General features: G+C 39.4%; 1 protein-coding gene across 11 annotated transcripts in view; it reads right to left on the minus strand.

The window, feature by feature from the left end:
* Positions 1-12,927, minus strand: part of RCAN3 (RCAN family member 3) — a 49,894-nt gene that overhangs the window by 22,063 nt on the left and 14,904 nt on the right. For all 11 annotated transcript variants that reach the window (XR_005355988.1, XR_005355989.1, XR_005355992.1 and 8 more), the window contains exon 3: positions 580-753. Coding sequence is in view for 5 of the 11 variants with exons in the window: in XM_038531584.1 (XP_038387512.1) it covers positions 580-753 (174 nt within the window). In the remaining 6 variants the exon portion in view is untranslated. The remainder of the gene's footprint in view (positions 1-579; positions 754-12,927) is intronic.

Raw genomic sequence — 12,927 nt, forward strand, 5'->3', positions numbered from 1 at the left:
GAGGTCTAATGCCTCTACATCATCAATTCTTCAGAGAAGAAACTCGTTTGAGAGTCCTAGCAAGCATAGCCAATTCTTGGTAACCTACAGGCTACTCCGCAATTGCAGAGCCTGAGCCAGCCTGTCTGCAGCGCTACACCACCTCCCTGGTCAGATCTAGGCTGGCAGCTATTTTCATGGGGGTGTCTCATGAATCACAGAACACAGAAAAGACTTCAGCGACTATTTTTCAATTCTCCCAAGGATGTCACAGCCGAGTGCCATTCTAGACACACAGGAGAAAAGTAAATTCACTGGTCTTAAGAGATTAGGGCTTAACCCTTATGGAACCCCAGCTGAGAAAAATTGCCAGAAAGATGAATTCCTTTAACTATTATCATGAGCAAAACAAAATTAGGAGGGCAAATATGCTTAGGAAGTATTTATATGTCTGTAAAATGAAGAAAAATATTTTTACATTACTTGCTGATTGGGATTGTTTAAAGAATCCTGATATAATACCCAAGAAAATGGAGAAGTGACCATATTTCGGGATGGAGAAAAAGAAGTTTCCTTCTGAGAGGATGCATCATGAAGTACCTGTGCAAAATACAGCTTCAGCTTCTTCCCATTGAAGTCTGTTTCGTTGAGTTCTATTCGTGCTCTTGCTGCTGCTTCTGGTTTGCTGAAATTTATTCTGACTCTTCTAAAGCTTTTAAACAACTGAAACGTCACCTGGTCATCGTAGACAGTGAAAAGTGCTTCAAATCTCTCCTAAAAATTGAGGAGCAGCAGAGCAGAGTGGGTGGGGGTGGGAAAGAAGGAAAACCTTTAGCCAAAGGAAATTTAAATCATAAACAGAAGTAATGGGATGGAACTCATGATTTACCATTTTTCCAAATAAGCATAGTTTTCCTACAGGTGTACAAGTTGTCATATGCTAAATTCTGCCATTTGCACTTACTTTAAAAGTAATTAACTTTATTATTTATCATATAGGTTCAAATTATAAAATGGATAAATGTAAAGTATCATAAAATAAATGTAAGCTATAAACAAAGATACAAACATGCATCACAGAACAAGAACACTGTACTCTTGAACTTCCCAGTGTGATAGACTCATTTTTCCCATCGCATTTCTTTCCTCCATCAAAGTAACCACTCCTGGTTTTTGTACTTATTATTCCCGTTAGAGTTTTATTTTTACTTGTATCCCTAAAGACTAAATCACATTGCATGTATTCTTCTGTAACTTTTTGGAAGCTTTTTTCCTTACATTTTGTTCCTAAGATTCTTCCTTGTTACTGGAAGTCATTCTTTTCTGCTGCTACAGAGTATTCCACTGTAGATTTATTTACATTATCTAATGTAGATACGATTTATCTAAATTTATCTAATTTCTCTAATGCTGCTGAAATGGACTGCTCCGTATTTTCTGCTACAGTGGTGCTATGAACATTCTTGCCCACGTCTCTTGGTACCCAAATGCAAGAGTTCCTCTGATGGATATACCTGTAAATGGAATTCCTAGGACTTTGAGTTGGCACACCTTGAACTTTAGGAGATAACGCCAAGTAGTTTCCCAACGTGTTTGTACCAGTTTACTCTCTATGAGGAGAAATACGTTCTAGTTGCTTCCTATCTTTGCCAACACTTGATACTGCCTTTTTATTCACTGGGAGGAAGGGACCATGAAATGGGCTCTAAGTTTGGCTATCACTCATATTTCTCTGAATGAGTTTGAGCCTCTTTTAAAAAAAATATTTATTTGAGAGAGAGAGAGAACACAAGTAGGGAGAAGGCAAGGGGAGAGGGAGAAGCAGACTCCCTGCTGAGCAGGGAGCCCAACATGTGGCTCAATCCCAGGACCTTGGGATCATGACCTGAGCCAAAGGCAGACACTTAGTGGACTAAGCCACTCAGGTGCCCCAAGGTTGAGTCTTTTTGTGTTTATTGGTCATGTGGGACCCTCTAAATGTGATATGCTTCTCTGTATCTTTTGCCCGTTTTCCTACTGGGTTGTCATTTTTTATTGAGTCATGGAAGTTCCACAGAGATACTAATTCTTTGTCAATTATATGGGCCATTAAATAATTTTTTGCAGCTCCTTCATTCTGGGGGTGTTTTGGGTTTTTTTTTTTTTTTTTGAGAAACAAGCTTAAATTTGAACATAACTGAATTTATCACTTTCTTCTGTTTTCTGTGTCTTAAGAAATCCTTCTCTATTTTGAGATCACATTGATGTTCTCCTAGGCTGCTTTCTCAAAGTATTATGGTTTTACCTTTCACATTTAAATCTTTCCTCAGCACAAATGATGTTTATGTATGAAATGCCCCTACCAGCAACCACTATCATATTTCTATCATTCTATGTAAGATTGTATTTTCTAGAATTGTATATCCTGGCTGTCTAGAATGGCAGAATTCTCTGAGATCTAGCTTCAGTGGAACATTTTACACAGATGTGCCTTTTTGACATCACTGGCTTTTAATTGAAGGACTTAGTCCATTGTGATTACTGAAATTTTTGGAAGTCTACATCTTATCTACCTTTCTCAGATTTTCTTTTTTTAAAGATTTTATTTATTTATTCATGAGAGACATACAGAGGCAGAGACACAGGCAGAGAGAGAAGCAGGCTCCAAGCAGGGAGCCGGACGTTGGACTTGATCCCAGGACTCCAGGATCACACCTTGGGCCGAAGATGGTGCTAAATCACTGAGCCACCCAGGCTGCTCTCTCAGATTTTCTATATTCTTATTTCCCCCCTTTTTCCTTCTTTTCAATTGATTTTTTCTTTTTTTCTATGTACCCCCCTTGGATAACATTTCTGTGAAAGATGCTAATGTGTGCATCTAGCCCCTTCTCTAAAGATGCTTAATATCCCACAGCCATAGTCCATCTTTTAGAAAGGTAAAACAATGAAATCTTTCTCAAGGTTCATTTGGGAGTAGTAGGTCATTCCACAAAAATAGCATTTTTTTTTTTTTTGGTAAAAAGTAATAGTATATATATAACATTCTAAATATTTTGAGATAAAACAGAGCAGGAAAGAGGGAGTCCTTCTATAAGGCTGAGAAAAAAAAAAAGATCCTATTCCCCTTTGTTAATAAATTGAAATAATGAAAAAAGCTAACTTCAACTGCCAGATTAGCAACATTAAATTCTCTTTACTGGTCACTTTTATGCAATAGTTTAATAAATGAAATGTAACAAAACAGATAAAAGGAAACTCTCAACACCTTAAGAAATACTTCTTAGGCCTGCCAATGTAACATAATAAAATAACCTGTAAATTAGTTTGTTTTTGGTTTATGTGAAGATCCTTCAACTATTTGTTGATACTGAAGTAAAAATTGTTTAACTTCTCTCAATTTTAACACTTCTACCACTTTGCAATATTTCTCCACTTTGACAAAATATAAAATAATTTGTGATCAAATATATATTTTCCTAATGTTCAAATATCCTTTATAATTTAGAAAACATCATCTGCTTAAAAATTATATTATTTTTGTTCATTCATGTAAAAAATATATATTAAGCAACCAACTGCATGTCAGACCTTATGCTAAGTGCTGGATTTCCAATGTACCACAAGCTGCTTCAAAGGGAAGTGAGTTTAAGATCAAGTTTGTTCTTATTTACTACATTATTTCTACACATTAAAGTAGTATGGATGAATAAATATTATAGACATAGTAAGGATTTTTAAATAGCACATTGGTTCTTAAAAATAAATGTATATATGTAAATATATTAAATAATTATTAATTCTTCTGGGCACATTTCAGATTTTCCTCAGCATCCATTAGAAAGATGGTTGGCGGGGATCCCTGGGTGGCGCAGCGGTTTGGCGCCTGCCTTTGGCCCAGGGCGCGATCCTGGAGACCTGGGATCGAATCCCACATCGGGCTCCCGGCGCATGGAGCCTGCTTCTCCCTCTGCCTGTGTCTCTGCCTCTCTCTCTCTCTCTGTAACTATCATAAATAAATAAAAAAATTAAAAAAAAAAAAAAGAAAGATGGTTGGCTTCCTCACTTTTTAGGAATATTAGAATTGAGATTTTGTGAAATTATATTCCATTTAATTCTTGGTAGATGCTCACATTTTGAAAAATAGGTATTAAAATTCCTTGACTTGAGATAGTCAAAATATCCATACTGAGGGGCGCCTGGGTGATTCAGTTGGCTAAGCGTCCAACTCTTGGTCTCAACTCAGGTCTTGATCTCAGGATTGTGAGTTCAAGCCCCGTGCTGGGCTTGAAAGAAATGAAATATCAATACTAAAGGCAATGGAAATGGAATGTAGAAGAATGAATTAAGAATGGTTTATATTAGTATTTTGTCACTCTGTACATTAAACAGTTTCTCTTACTGAGGATAAAAAGACTATGTGTTTATTCCTAATTCCTACAACAATGAATTTTTTGTAGTTAGAATAACATGAAATCTTGCAAATGAAACCACTACTTGCTAATTATATCCTATTTCCTTTCAAAACATTTTTTTTCTCACTCCAGAAATATACTGTAACTGCATGTAACAAGCAGATGATAGCCATGGGCTCAATGGGTCTCTCTTTCTAAATTCAAACATCTGTGAATGGATTCAGAATTATACAAAAACAAAGCCATGCAAGGGCTGATCAGTAAGCTTTTCCTAAGTTTTGTTAGATCTTTATCTTTCTCTCCATTTTCATGAATTATGTAACATGGTTTAAGAAATGTGTGATTTCTCCCAATGAGGCGCTATAGGGAACACCAATTAATGTGGAAGCAAAATGGATCAGTTTCCTTTTGAGGAACAAGGGGAGAGCCTCTGGCTGGTAGCTCCGCCCTTGCGGTATTCACAGGTACTAACAGGTGGATTCCTGAGGCTGCCTCTGACACTGAGCATAGCATGAAAGGGGTTCAGAAACTGCAGGGAGGAGGTCATGATCTATCCACACAGACTGAAAATAACTGGTGACAAACATTAATTCACTCAGAAAAAAAATCACGATTTTTCTCCTTAGAACTGTTTTAGAAATAATTCACTTTTCTACATTTCTGAATTCTTGAATGATATAAAACGAACACTATCCTATAAATGGGTGATGCTTGCACATTTGCTCTGATAGGAAAATGAAGATCCCAGAAAATCCAAATCGCCATCAAGCACTCTATTTTTCTAGCGGTCTCTTAGTATCCTCTTGGGCAGTACATCTATAGGAATAAGACAAAATGGACAGTCCGGGTGGCTCAGTGGTTTAGCGCCGCCTTCAGCCCAGGGTGTGATCCTGGAGGCCTGGGATCAAGTCCCACATCAGGCTCCTTGCATGGAGCCTGCTTCTCCCTCTGTTTCTCCTCCTGCCTGTGTCTCTGCCCTACTCTGTGTGTGTGTCTCTCATGAATAAATAAACTCTTAAAAAAGAAAAGGAATAAGACAAATAATTCTGCCTAAAAATCAATCCCTAAGGCTTTTCCTGTTATATAAGTTTTCCACAAAATACAGACCAGAAGTTGCCTTCATATTCTGAAATCACCTGTGCAATTAGCAGTAAAAAGGACAAAAAATACCTTGCATCTAAAATCCGTCAAGGCAACCTGTAACCAACAACTTTCTTGGGAATTCAGGAAGAGTACTTTACAGCTGGGCAACAGACTAAAATCAAGAGACGAGTAGAAAAGCTTTATGGGAAGGTGGGTTTCAGGGAGTGACAGATGAGGTGTGTATTTCTTGACATTTCTGGAAACGCCCTATCCTCTGTTCCCCATCCCAAAGCAGTGAAGGCAAGGCTTACCAACTTCACCGAGGAGTAAGTTATGAAAATGATTTGCCTTGGACAAAAGGGCCTGAGGAGCCTACCACTTCTGTGCATTAAGAACAATTTCACTGTTGAGAAGCAGCAATGCTTCAATCCATTCAGTTGTGAAATTATCTCTGGAGTCCTACGGCAAAAGGCTTTTCACATTCCATGTCTGCCTGTAAACCCGAAATAGAAAATTCATCTCTCCAGCAGGTTCACAGATGTCAGAGAGGAGGCCTCCACTTCCACCTGGGGAAAGGCAAATGCCTTTGGTTCTCCTCAATATCACTGCTGACTAAGTCAGAGGGATGGACTTTGCTGACTTGGAAGAAAGCCCACAAACTCCCGGGTGTGGTGAATTTAAAACTTTGGTAATTGAGTACTTGTAATAGTTCTGGGCCTTACTTCCTCTTTCCTGGTCTCCTCATCAATGAAGTAGGAAAGATTGGGGAAGAACAGGTTTGGCTTGAACTTCACATCCAGCCTCAGGTTTCTCTGAGTCAGGAGAACGGCATGTGCCAGTCTACAGGCGCTCTGATGGCTCCTCAACATGGTGGTCTCTTTCCCCTGACTTTGGTGATGAGCACTAGCTTTGATGAACATACCAAACCCTCCTCTGTATCTGAAAAGAGGACATAAGTAGAAACCATCCATTCCTGAGGAACAGAAGCACTCTGCTCATTGGCCTTTATCATGGATAAAATATTCCTTTCTTCATCCAGTTAGCAGAGACTGTCCACTTCTTCAAACATGAGACCACGAAAGGAAGACCTCAGGAGGAATCCATACCAGGGCAGATAACCTTAGGAAGGTCTGATGGCTTCTACCAACAATGGACCTTCTAAAGTAACAGAGCTCACGAGCTACACCGTCTGGCTTTGTTTCCTGGCTCTGTTATATAGCTGTGTATCTCTAGGCAGGTAGCTTATGTTTGCTGTACCTAGTTTCCTTACCTGTTAATTGAGGATACTAGAAGTACCCACTTCATTGGGTTATTGTAGAGGACAGAGTGAATCCTCACAGCTCTTAGAATGACAGTAGGGGGTACTGTTACTGTTACTAACAGAAATAGGACAGAGCTTTGCTAGTAGTCCACTTGCTATTCTGTGGTCACAAAAAAATAGCTCCTCTTCTGTAGGATGTGGATTCCCTGAGAAGGAGGTGAATGCACAGCAATGACCCAGCATGAACTGGATGGCACATACTATGGAGGCTGCCCCTGGAAAGTCAGAATCGCCCTTCCTGATAGTACTCTAGTGATTCAGATGCCCCTCATTGCTGGAGCAGTCACCTGGGGACAGGATCTCCCAGGAGATCTGGCTGTGCTGGCAACACCATACCACTGATTAATGACATCAGTGTCCACCTCCTCAGGATCTTCAGGACCTGACCTATGACCCCTGACTCTTTGACACAGAGACCACAGCTTCTGTTACGACACTGAGGAACTTGAGTTACTCTGTAATGAAACTGGGAATTGAGTTGAGGGCAAGGATAGCAGGATTTTTTTTTTTTTTTTTTTTTTTTGTAGCTATAGCAGAATTCTCCATATTGAAAAAAATACGTCGTTTTCACTTCCATGGCTTTTCATCTTTATTAATTTTGTCTTGTGGTTTTTTTTTTTTTTTTTCTGTTTCTTAAAATTAACTGTTTGGGAGTGGCCTTTGCTATGCATGTATTCATGGTGCCAAAAATGAAAAACCATTTAAAACAAACAGAAATGGCTGATATGAGGTTATTAAAGTATAGAAGGAAAATGTAAGGCAGAAAGACAGGATGTTCTTTAATCAAGGTAAGTTATGCACAAAGATCAAGAATGTTCCATCCTCGGGCTTGCCCATGTGCTCAGGGGTTGGCAGTGACTTGAGGATCCAGCTCTGTGGCCTCCATCTAGATATTCGTGTGTGTGTGTTTGTGGGGTCCTGTTAAACTAACTCTTCCTTGCTGTTCATCTACACTCACTCATTCGATAAGGCTGGTCCTATCCTAGGTGCCAAAGCTACCAGGACTACCTACTCTGTCTTATTCCAGGGTACAAGTTTGTTTTCTGGTGGTGTTTTCTTCAAGGACATTGGAGGGTGAAGGTAATTTTTAAAGTTAGAGACACATCTTTCCAAAGACATATGTCCAAAACAGCCATGGGAAAGAACTTATATGTATTACTTGCTCTTTAAAAAGAAAAAAGTAGCATTCTTCTTCCTGAACATTTAGTCTAGAAGACTGCAGGCAAAGCCAAGTAAAGTAGATGTGTCCATGCTGATGGGGAGCAGGATACCGTAGTGGCTCTGAGCAGGGTGTCAAGAGTCCAAGTGGCATGAGAAAGGTGGTTACCTGGGAGGCAGGCTTGGCAGAGGGTACCAGAACCCAACAGGGTTAGGACAGTGTGCCCATGAGGGTCAGCCCAATGCAGGGTATGGAAGCTCAGGGGGCTGAGGAGGGTGCCTGTGCAGGAAGACTGCCCAGAGCAGGGGAAGAAGAAAGGTATCTCAGCAAAAGGGCGGGCTGACAGGGTGTCGAAGCCCAGGTGAAGGGAGCAGGGTGAGGAGGGAGGTCTGTGCAGGGAGGCAATCCAGCACGTGGTCGTGGAGCCCCCCTGGGGTAAGGATGTGTCTGTGTGGGAGGGTGGCCCAGCGTAGCATACTGGATCCTGAGGAGGATAAGGATGGCACCATGGAACTATCAGAACCTGGGTGAGGTACAGAAGACTTTCATATGGTAGGTCTGGGTGCAGGATGTTGGAGCACAGGGCGGGCAGGGAGGGCATCCACATGGGAAAGAGGGTGGATGAGGTATTTGTATATAGAGAGAGTGACTGCATAAGCAAACAGTAAGATAATGGAAGCTAGTTTTCTGTCAAATAAGAGTTACAGATTTGAAACAGGAGAAAACTAGAAATGAAATGTTTAGTGCTGGACTGGAGTTGGAAATATGACTGTAAACACACATATGCATGTATCTAGATATCTCCTGGCTGGGTCCACTGAGAGGCCCAGGAACAGTGATAACTAACTCATATGCCTAATCTGGTTTTTAAATACAGGTCTCCACTGGAAGGAGTCAGGGCTCCTTGGAGAAATGGCTGATTCTCGGGCTGGGGCAGGCAAGGTACAAGACAGTTCTGGAGGGATCCCTGGGTGGCGCAGTGGTTTAGCGCCTGCCTTTGGCCCAGGGCGCGATCCTGGAGACCCGGGATCGAATCCCACGTCAGGCTCCCGGTGCATGGAGCCTGCTTCTCCCTCTGCCTGTGTCTCTGCCTCTCTCTCTCTCTCTCTGTGACTATCATAAATAAATAAAAATTAAAAAAAAAAAAATAATAAAAAAAAAAAAATAAAAAAAAAAAAAAGACAGTTCTGGAATATCTTGTTGTGTTTGAGAGTTTAAAGGCATACTTAAGAGAATGATGGGCACACGTCAAAGAAGACATAGAAGCTATTGTGAAGGGGCAACTACTGGCCAGCCTGGGACAAATCTGAGTAATGACAGTTAACAGGCTATGACCAAGAATTAGGATCGAAAACCTGGAATTGTACTGATATAAATAAATGAATATATTAAAACTCTGATGGGGAAACGGGACATTTACAAATATCTCCTGCAAAATAATTATTCATTACAAAGAGAAACATTATAACTTGGCAGTAGACACATCTGGCAGACACCAGGTTAGTCAAGGGCTCACAGTGAATTTTGTCAGCAGTGGGTCAAATGGAAATCCCACGACCTGACAGGATGTAGTGACAAGAGCATCATGTCTGTGATATTCCTGCCAAAGCCGCACAACCTGGATCTAATCCCGAGGAAACATCCCACAAACACAAATTGAGAGACATGCAATAAAATAACCAGCCTATCATTTTTGAGTGTGAACACCAAGAAAGATTGGGAGAGACTAGAAATTCTCCCAGGCTGAAGGAAACTAAAGGTGTCTGACAGCTAAATGCAATGCTTCAAAAGGAGCTGGATTTTTTTTTTTATATATATAAAGGACATTATTGAGACAACTGGCAAATCCTGAATGGGGGTCTGAGGATGAAAAGGGTGTAACATACCAGTGTTAATTTCCTGAATTTTGTGTTTTCTGCCAGGAAAAGGTCCTTGTTTGCAGGAAACACATATTGTAGTACTGGGGTGATGGCCATCATTGCTGGCAACTTAATCTCAAACTAGTTAGGAAAAAAAAGAATTCTTTGTACTCCCAAACCAGTAAAGATATTTTGATATGCACTCCCAATATATTTACCTACTTATTTATATATATACATACACACACATGCACATACACACATATATGTTATAGACATGTTTTGCTATTCTTATGTCACCTATAAGACTCGTACAAATAGAATGTAAATTACAATAGGAAATAAATAGAAAAGACAGGATTATTGAAATTAATTTATGAAACTTCAACATAAATGCTGGGGAGTATTGGTATCCTGACCCTGTAGATGATCCTTTCAGTCTTATGCAGCACATATTTAAAGAGCAGCAAGGTCAAAAGCTGGGCTCTGGACCAGGCAGTGTGGAGGCGGCGCGTGTGCCCATTCAGAGCTGGCTCACTCCTGAGTTATCCCCACCCACGGAAGCCCTGCTTTGGACAGATTACGAACATCCACACAGGGTAATCCAGATGTTTCTTAGAACCTAAGAGCCTTGAGTGCTGCCTTGATTTGGGGAAGGGTGGATCTTTCCCAACTGAAATGAGATTATTGGGGCAAAAAATCTTTACGGTAGGATAGGTGCCATTATATATTCTGATAAAGGTAAACTCTAAGACATTTTGGCTATACACATTAGAGAAAAGTTATTTGAAAGACGGTAGGATCAATTTCAGTTAAATTACCAGAAGCCAAGGATGACCCAATATCATACTGGTTCTTTCTCATTATTCAGGTCTCAGCTCAAACACCACTTCTTCAGACAGATCTGCGCTAACCACTCTCATTAAAAATGACCACCCATCAAGTGACTTCTTGTCCTTCTACTATTTTATTTTCTTCATAGTACTTGTTCTATAGGAACTTCTTACTCTCTTGTCTGCGTCTTAATTTTTCTCTTCCTATGCTCCTATGAGGACTGGCACCTTATCTTTGTTCAGTGGTCTCCCTAGAACCTGTAACCGTGGCTGGCACAATGCTCAACAAATACTGCATACATGCACCAAGACAGAATGCAGCATCTGTAAACCAGTGATGTCTAAGAACATGACAGCAAAGCACCTTATAATTCAGTGATATTGCCAATAATTAGACACCTAATTATCTAATGAAATGATTCAAAGTCCTTTTTAACTCTTGGTTCTGAGATAACATATTCATAATGGAAACCACAAAAATAACTAAAGGTACCTGGATATAGCTTTTTCATTTCAAAAGCTCCTAAGATATTTAAAAGTCCCTAAATGTTATAATATACTGTGGCATGTGGTCTGAGGACTCAGTGTGAGTCTATGAACTTTGCTACCAGTTGACGATAAGGCTCAGTAGAGAAGTTGAGAAGTGTCTAGAAACATTTTAGCAAGTTTACATTGCTGTGACATTAGCACATTTTATGAAAACATCAGTCTGTGATGGTTCGGAGGAAAAACCTGGTCCTCCACTAAGGGGTAAGTTTGAGAAGCATTCATTTATAGTTTATCCAGAAATTCATTAAAAAGTAACAAAAAGGGTATCCCTGGGTGGCTCAGCGGTTTAGCGCCTGCCTTTGGCCGAGGGCGCGATCCTGGAGTCCCAGGATCGAGTCCTGCATCAGGCTCCCTGCATGGAGCCTGCTTCTCCCTCTGCCTGTGTCTCTGCCTCTCTCTCTCTCATAAACAAATAAATAAATCTTTAAAAAAAAAAAAGTAACAAAAAATGTTAATGACCAGACTGGCAAAAATCTTAAATTCTGAAAACAGAATGTATTGGTGATGCTGTGGCACAATGGGAACTCTTTCACATGGCTTGCAGGAATACAAACAGGTATAGCAACTTTGGAGACCATTTAATCCTAATGCTAGGATTAAAGAAATGCAAACTTACAAGCTAGCAACAACAGTCCTAGCTATATACTCTGAGGAACGCCCCTGGACTCCCACATATATAGGACATAAACATAACATTTAGCATTACTGTTGTAACAGCAACCTATAAAAAATAACCTAAATATCTAACCTAAGGGGTAAATAAATTATGGTAATTTTGTAGAATGGGACACTATATAGCAAGCAAAACAATAGGTATTTCAAGATGGATTTATCTTACAAATATAACATTGATGTGAAATAAAGAATTCATACTATATGCCATTTATATAAAATTTTAAATACTCTAAAATATGATGTATTTCACTAAAGTTTTACAATTTTTAGTATACAGGTCCTGTACAGATTTTCTTAGATTTATACTTCAATATGTCATGGTGTTACTGCAAATGGTAATGTTCTTTAAATTTCAGTTTCCAAATGTTTACTGCTAGCATATAGACGGCACAGTTGATTTTATATATTGACCCCATATCCTACAATCTTCTTAAACTCTTAAACTTAGTTCAGACAGTTTCTATGTTGACTTCTTTCCAAATAGACAATGTCAGTTGCAAATAGAAAAATTTAAAAATACAGTTGATTCTTGAACATGGGTTTGAAGTGTGAGTCCACTTATACATGATTTTTTTAATGCAATACAGTACTATACATGTATTTTCTCTTCCTTGTGATTTTAATAACATCTTTTCTAACTTACTTTATTGTAAATATATGGTATATAATACATATACAAAGTATATGTTAATTGACTATGTTATTGGGAAGGCTTCTGGTCAACAGCAGGCTGTTAGTAGTTAAATCTGGGGGGAATCCAAAGTTATACAACTATTTCCAACTCCATGGAGGGTTGGTGCTCTTAACCATAGGGTTAAGGGTGCAAGGGTCAACCATACTATACACACACACACACACACACACATATACACAGTTAAGCTAAACCAGAAGAAATACCGGTATTTGATCATTTGACCTACAAGTATGGTAATTTCATATGGTTAGACTTAATAAAAAAGCTGAAATTGCATGGGAAATCATAAACACTGAGTTCAGGATAATAGTTATCTGTGGGAGGAGACACAGGGGTTCGATTATATCAGTAAAATTTTATTAGCTAAATTGGATAGGCACATGG

This window comes from Canis lupus, chromosome 2 (genome assembly GCF_011100685.1).
Source record: "Canis lupus familiaris isolate Mischka breed German Shepherd chromosome 2, alternate assembly UU_Cfam_GSD_1.0, whole genome shotgun sequence".
Taxonomy (NCBI): domain Eukaryota; kingdom Metazoa; phylum Chordata; class Mammalia; order Carnivora; family Canidae; genus Canis; species Canis lupus.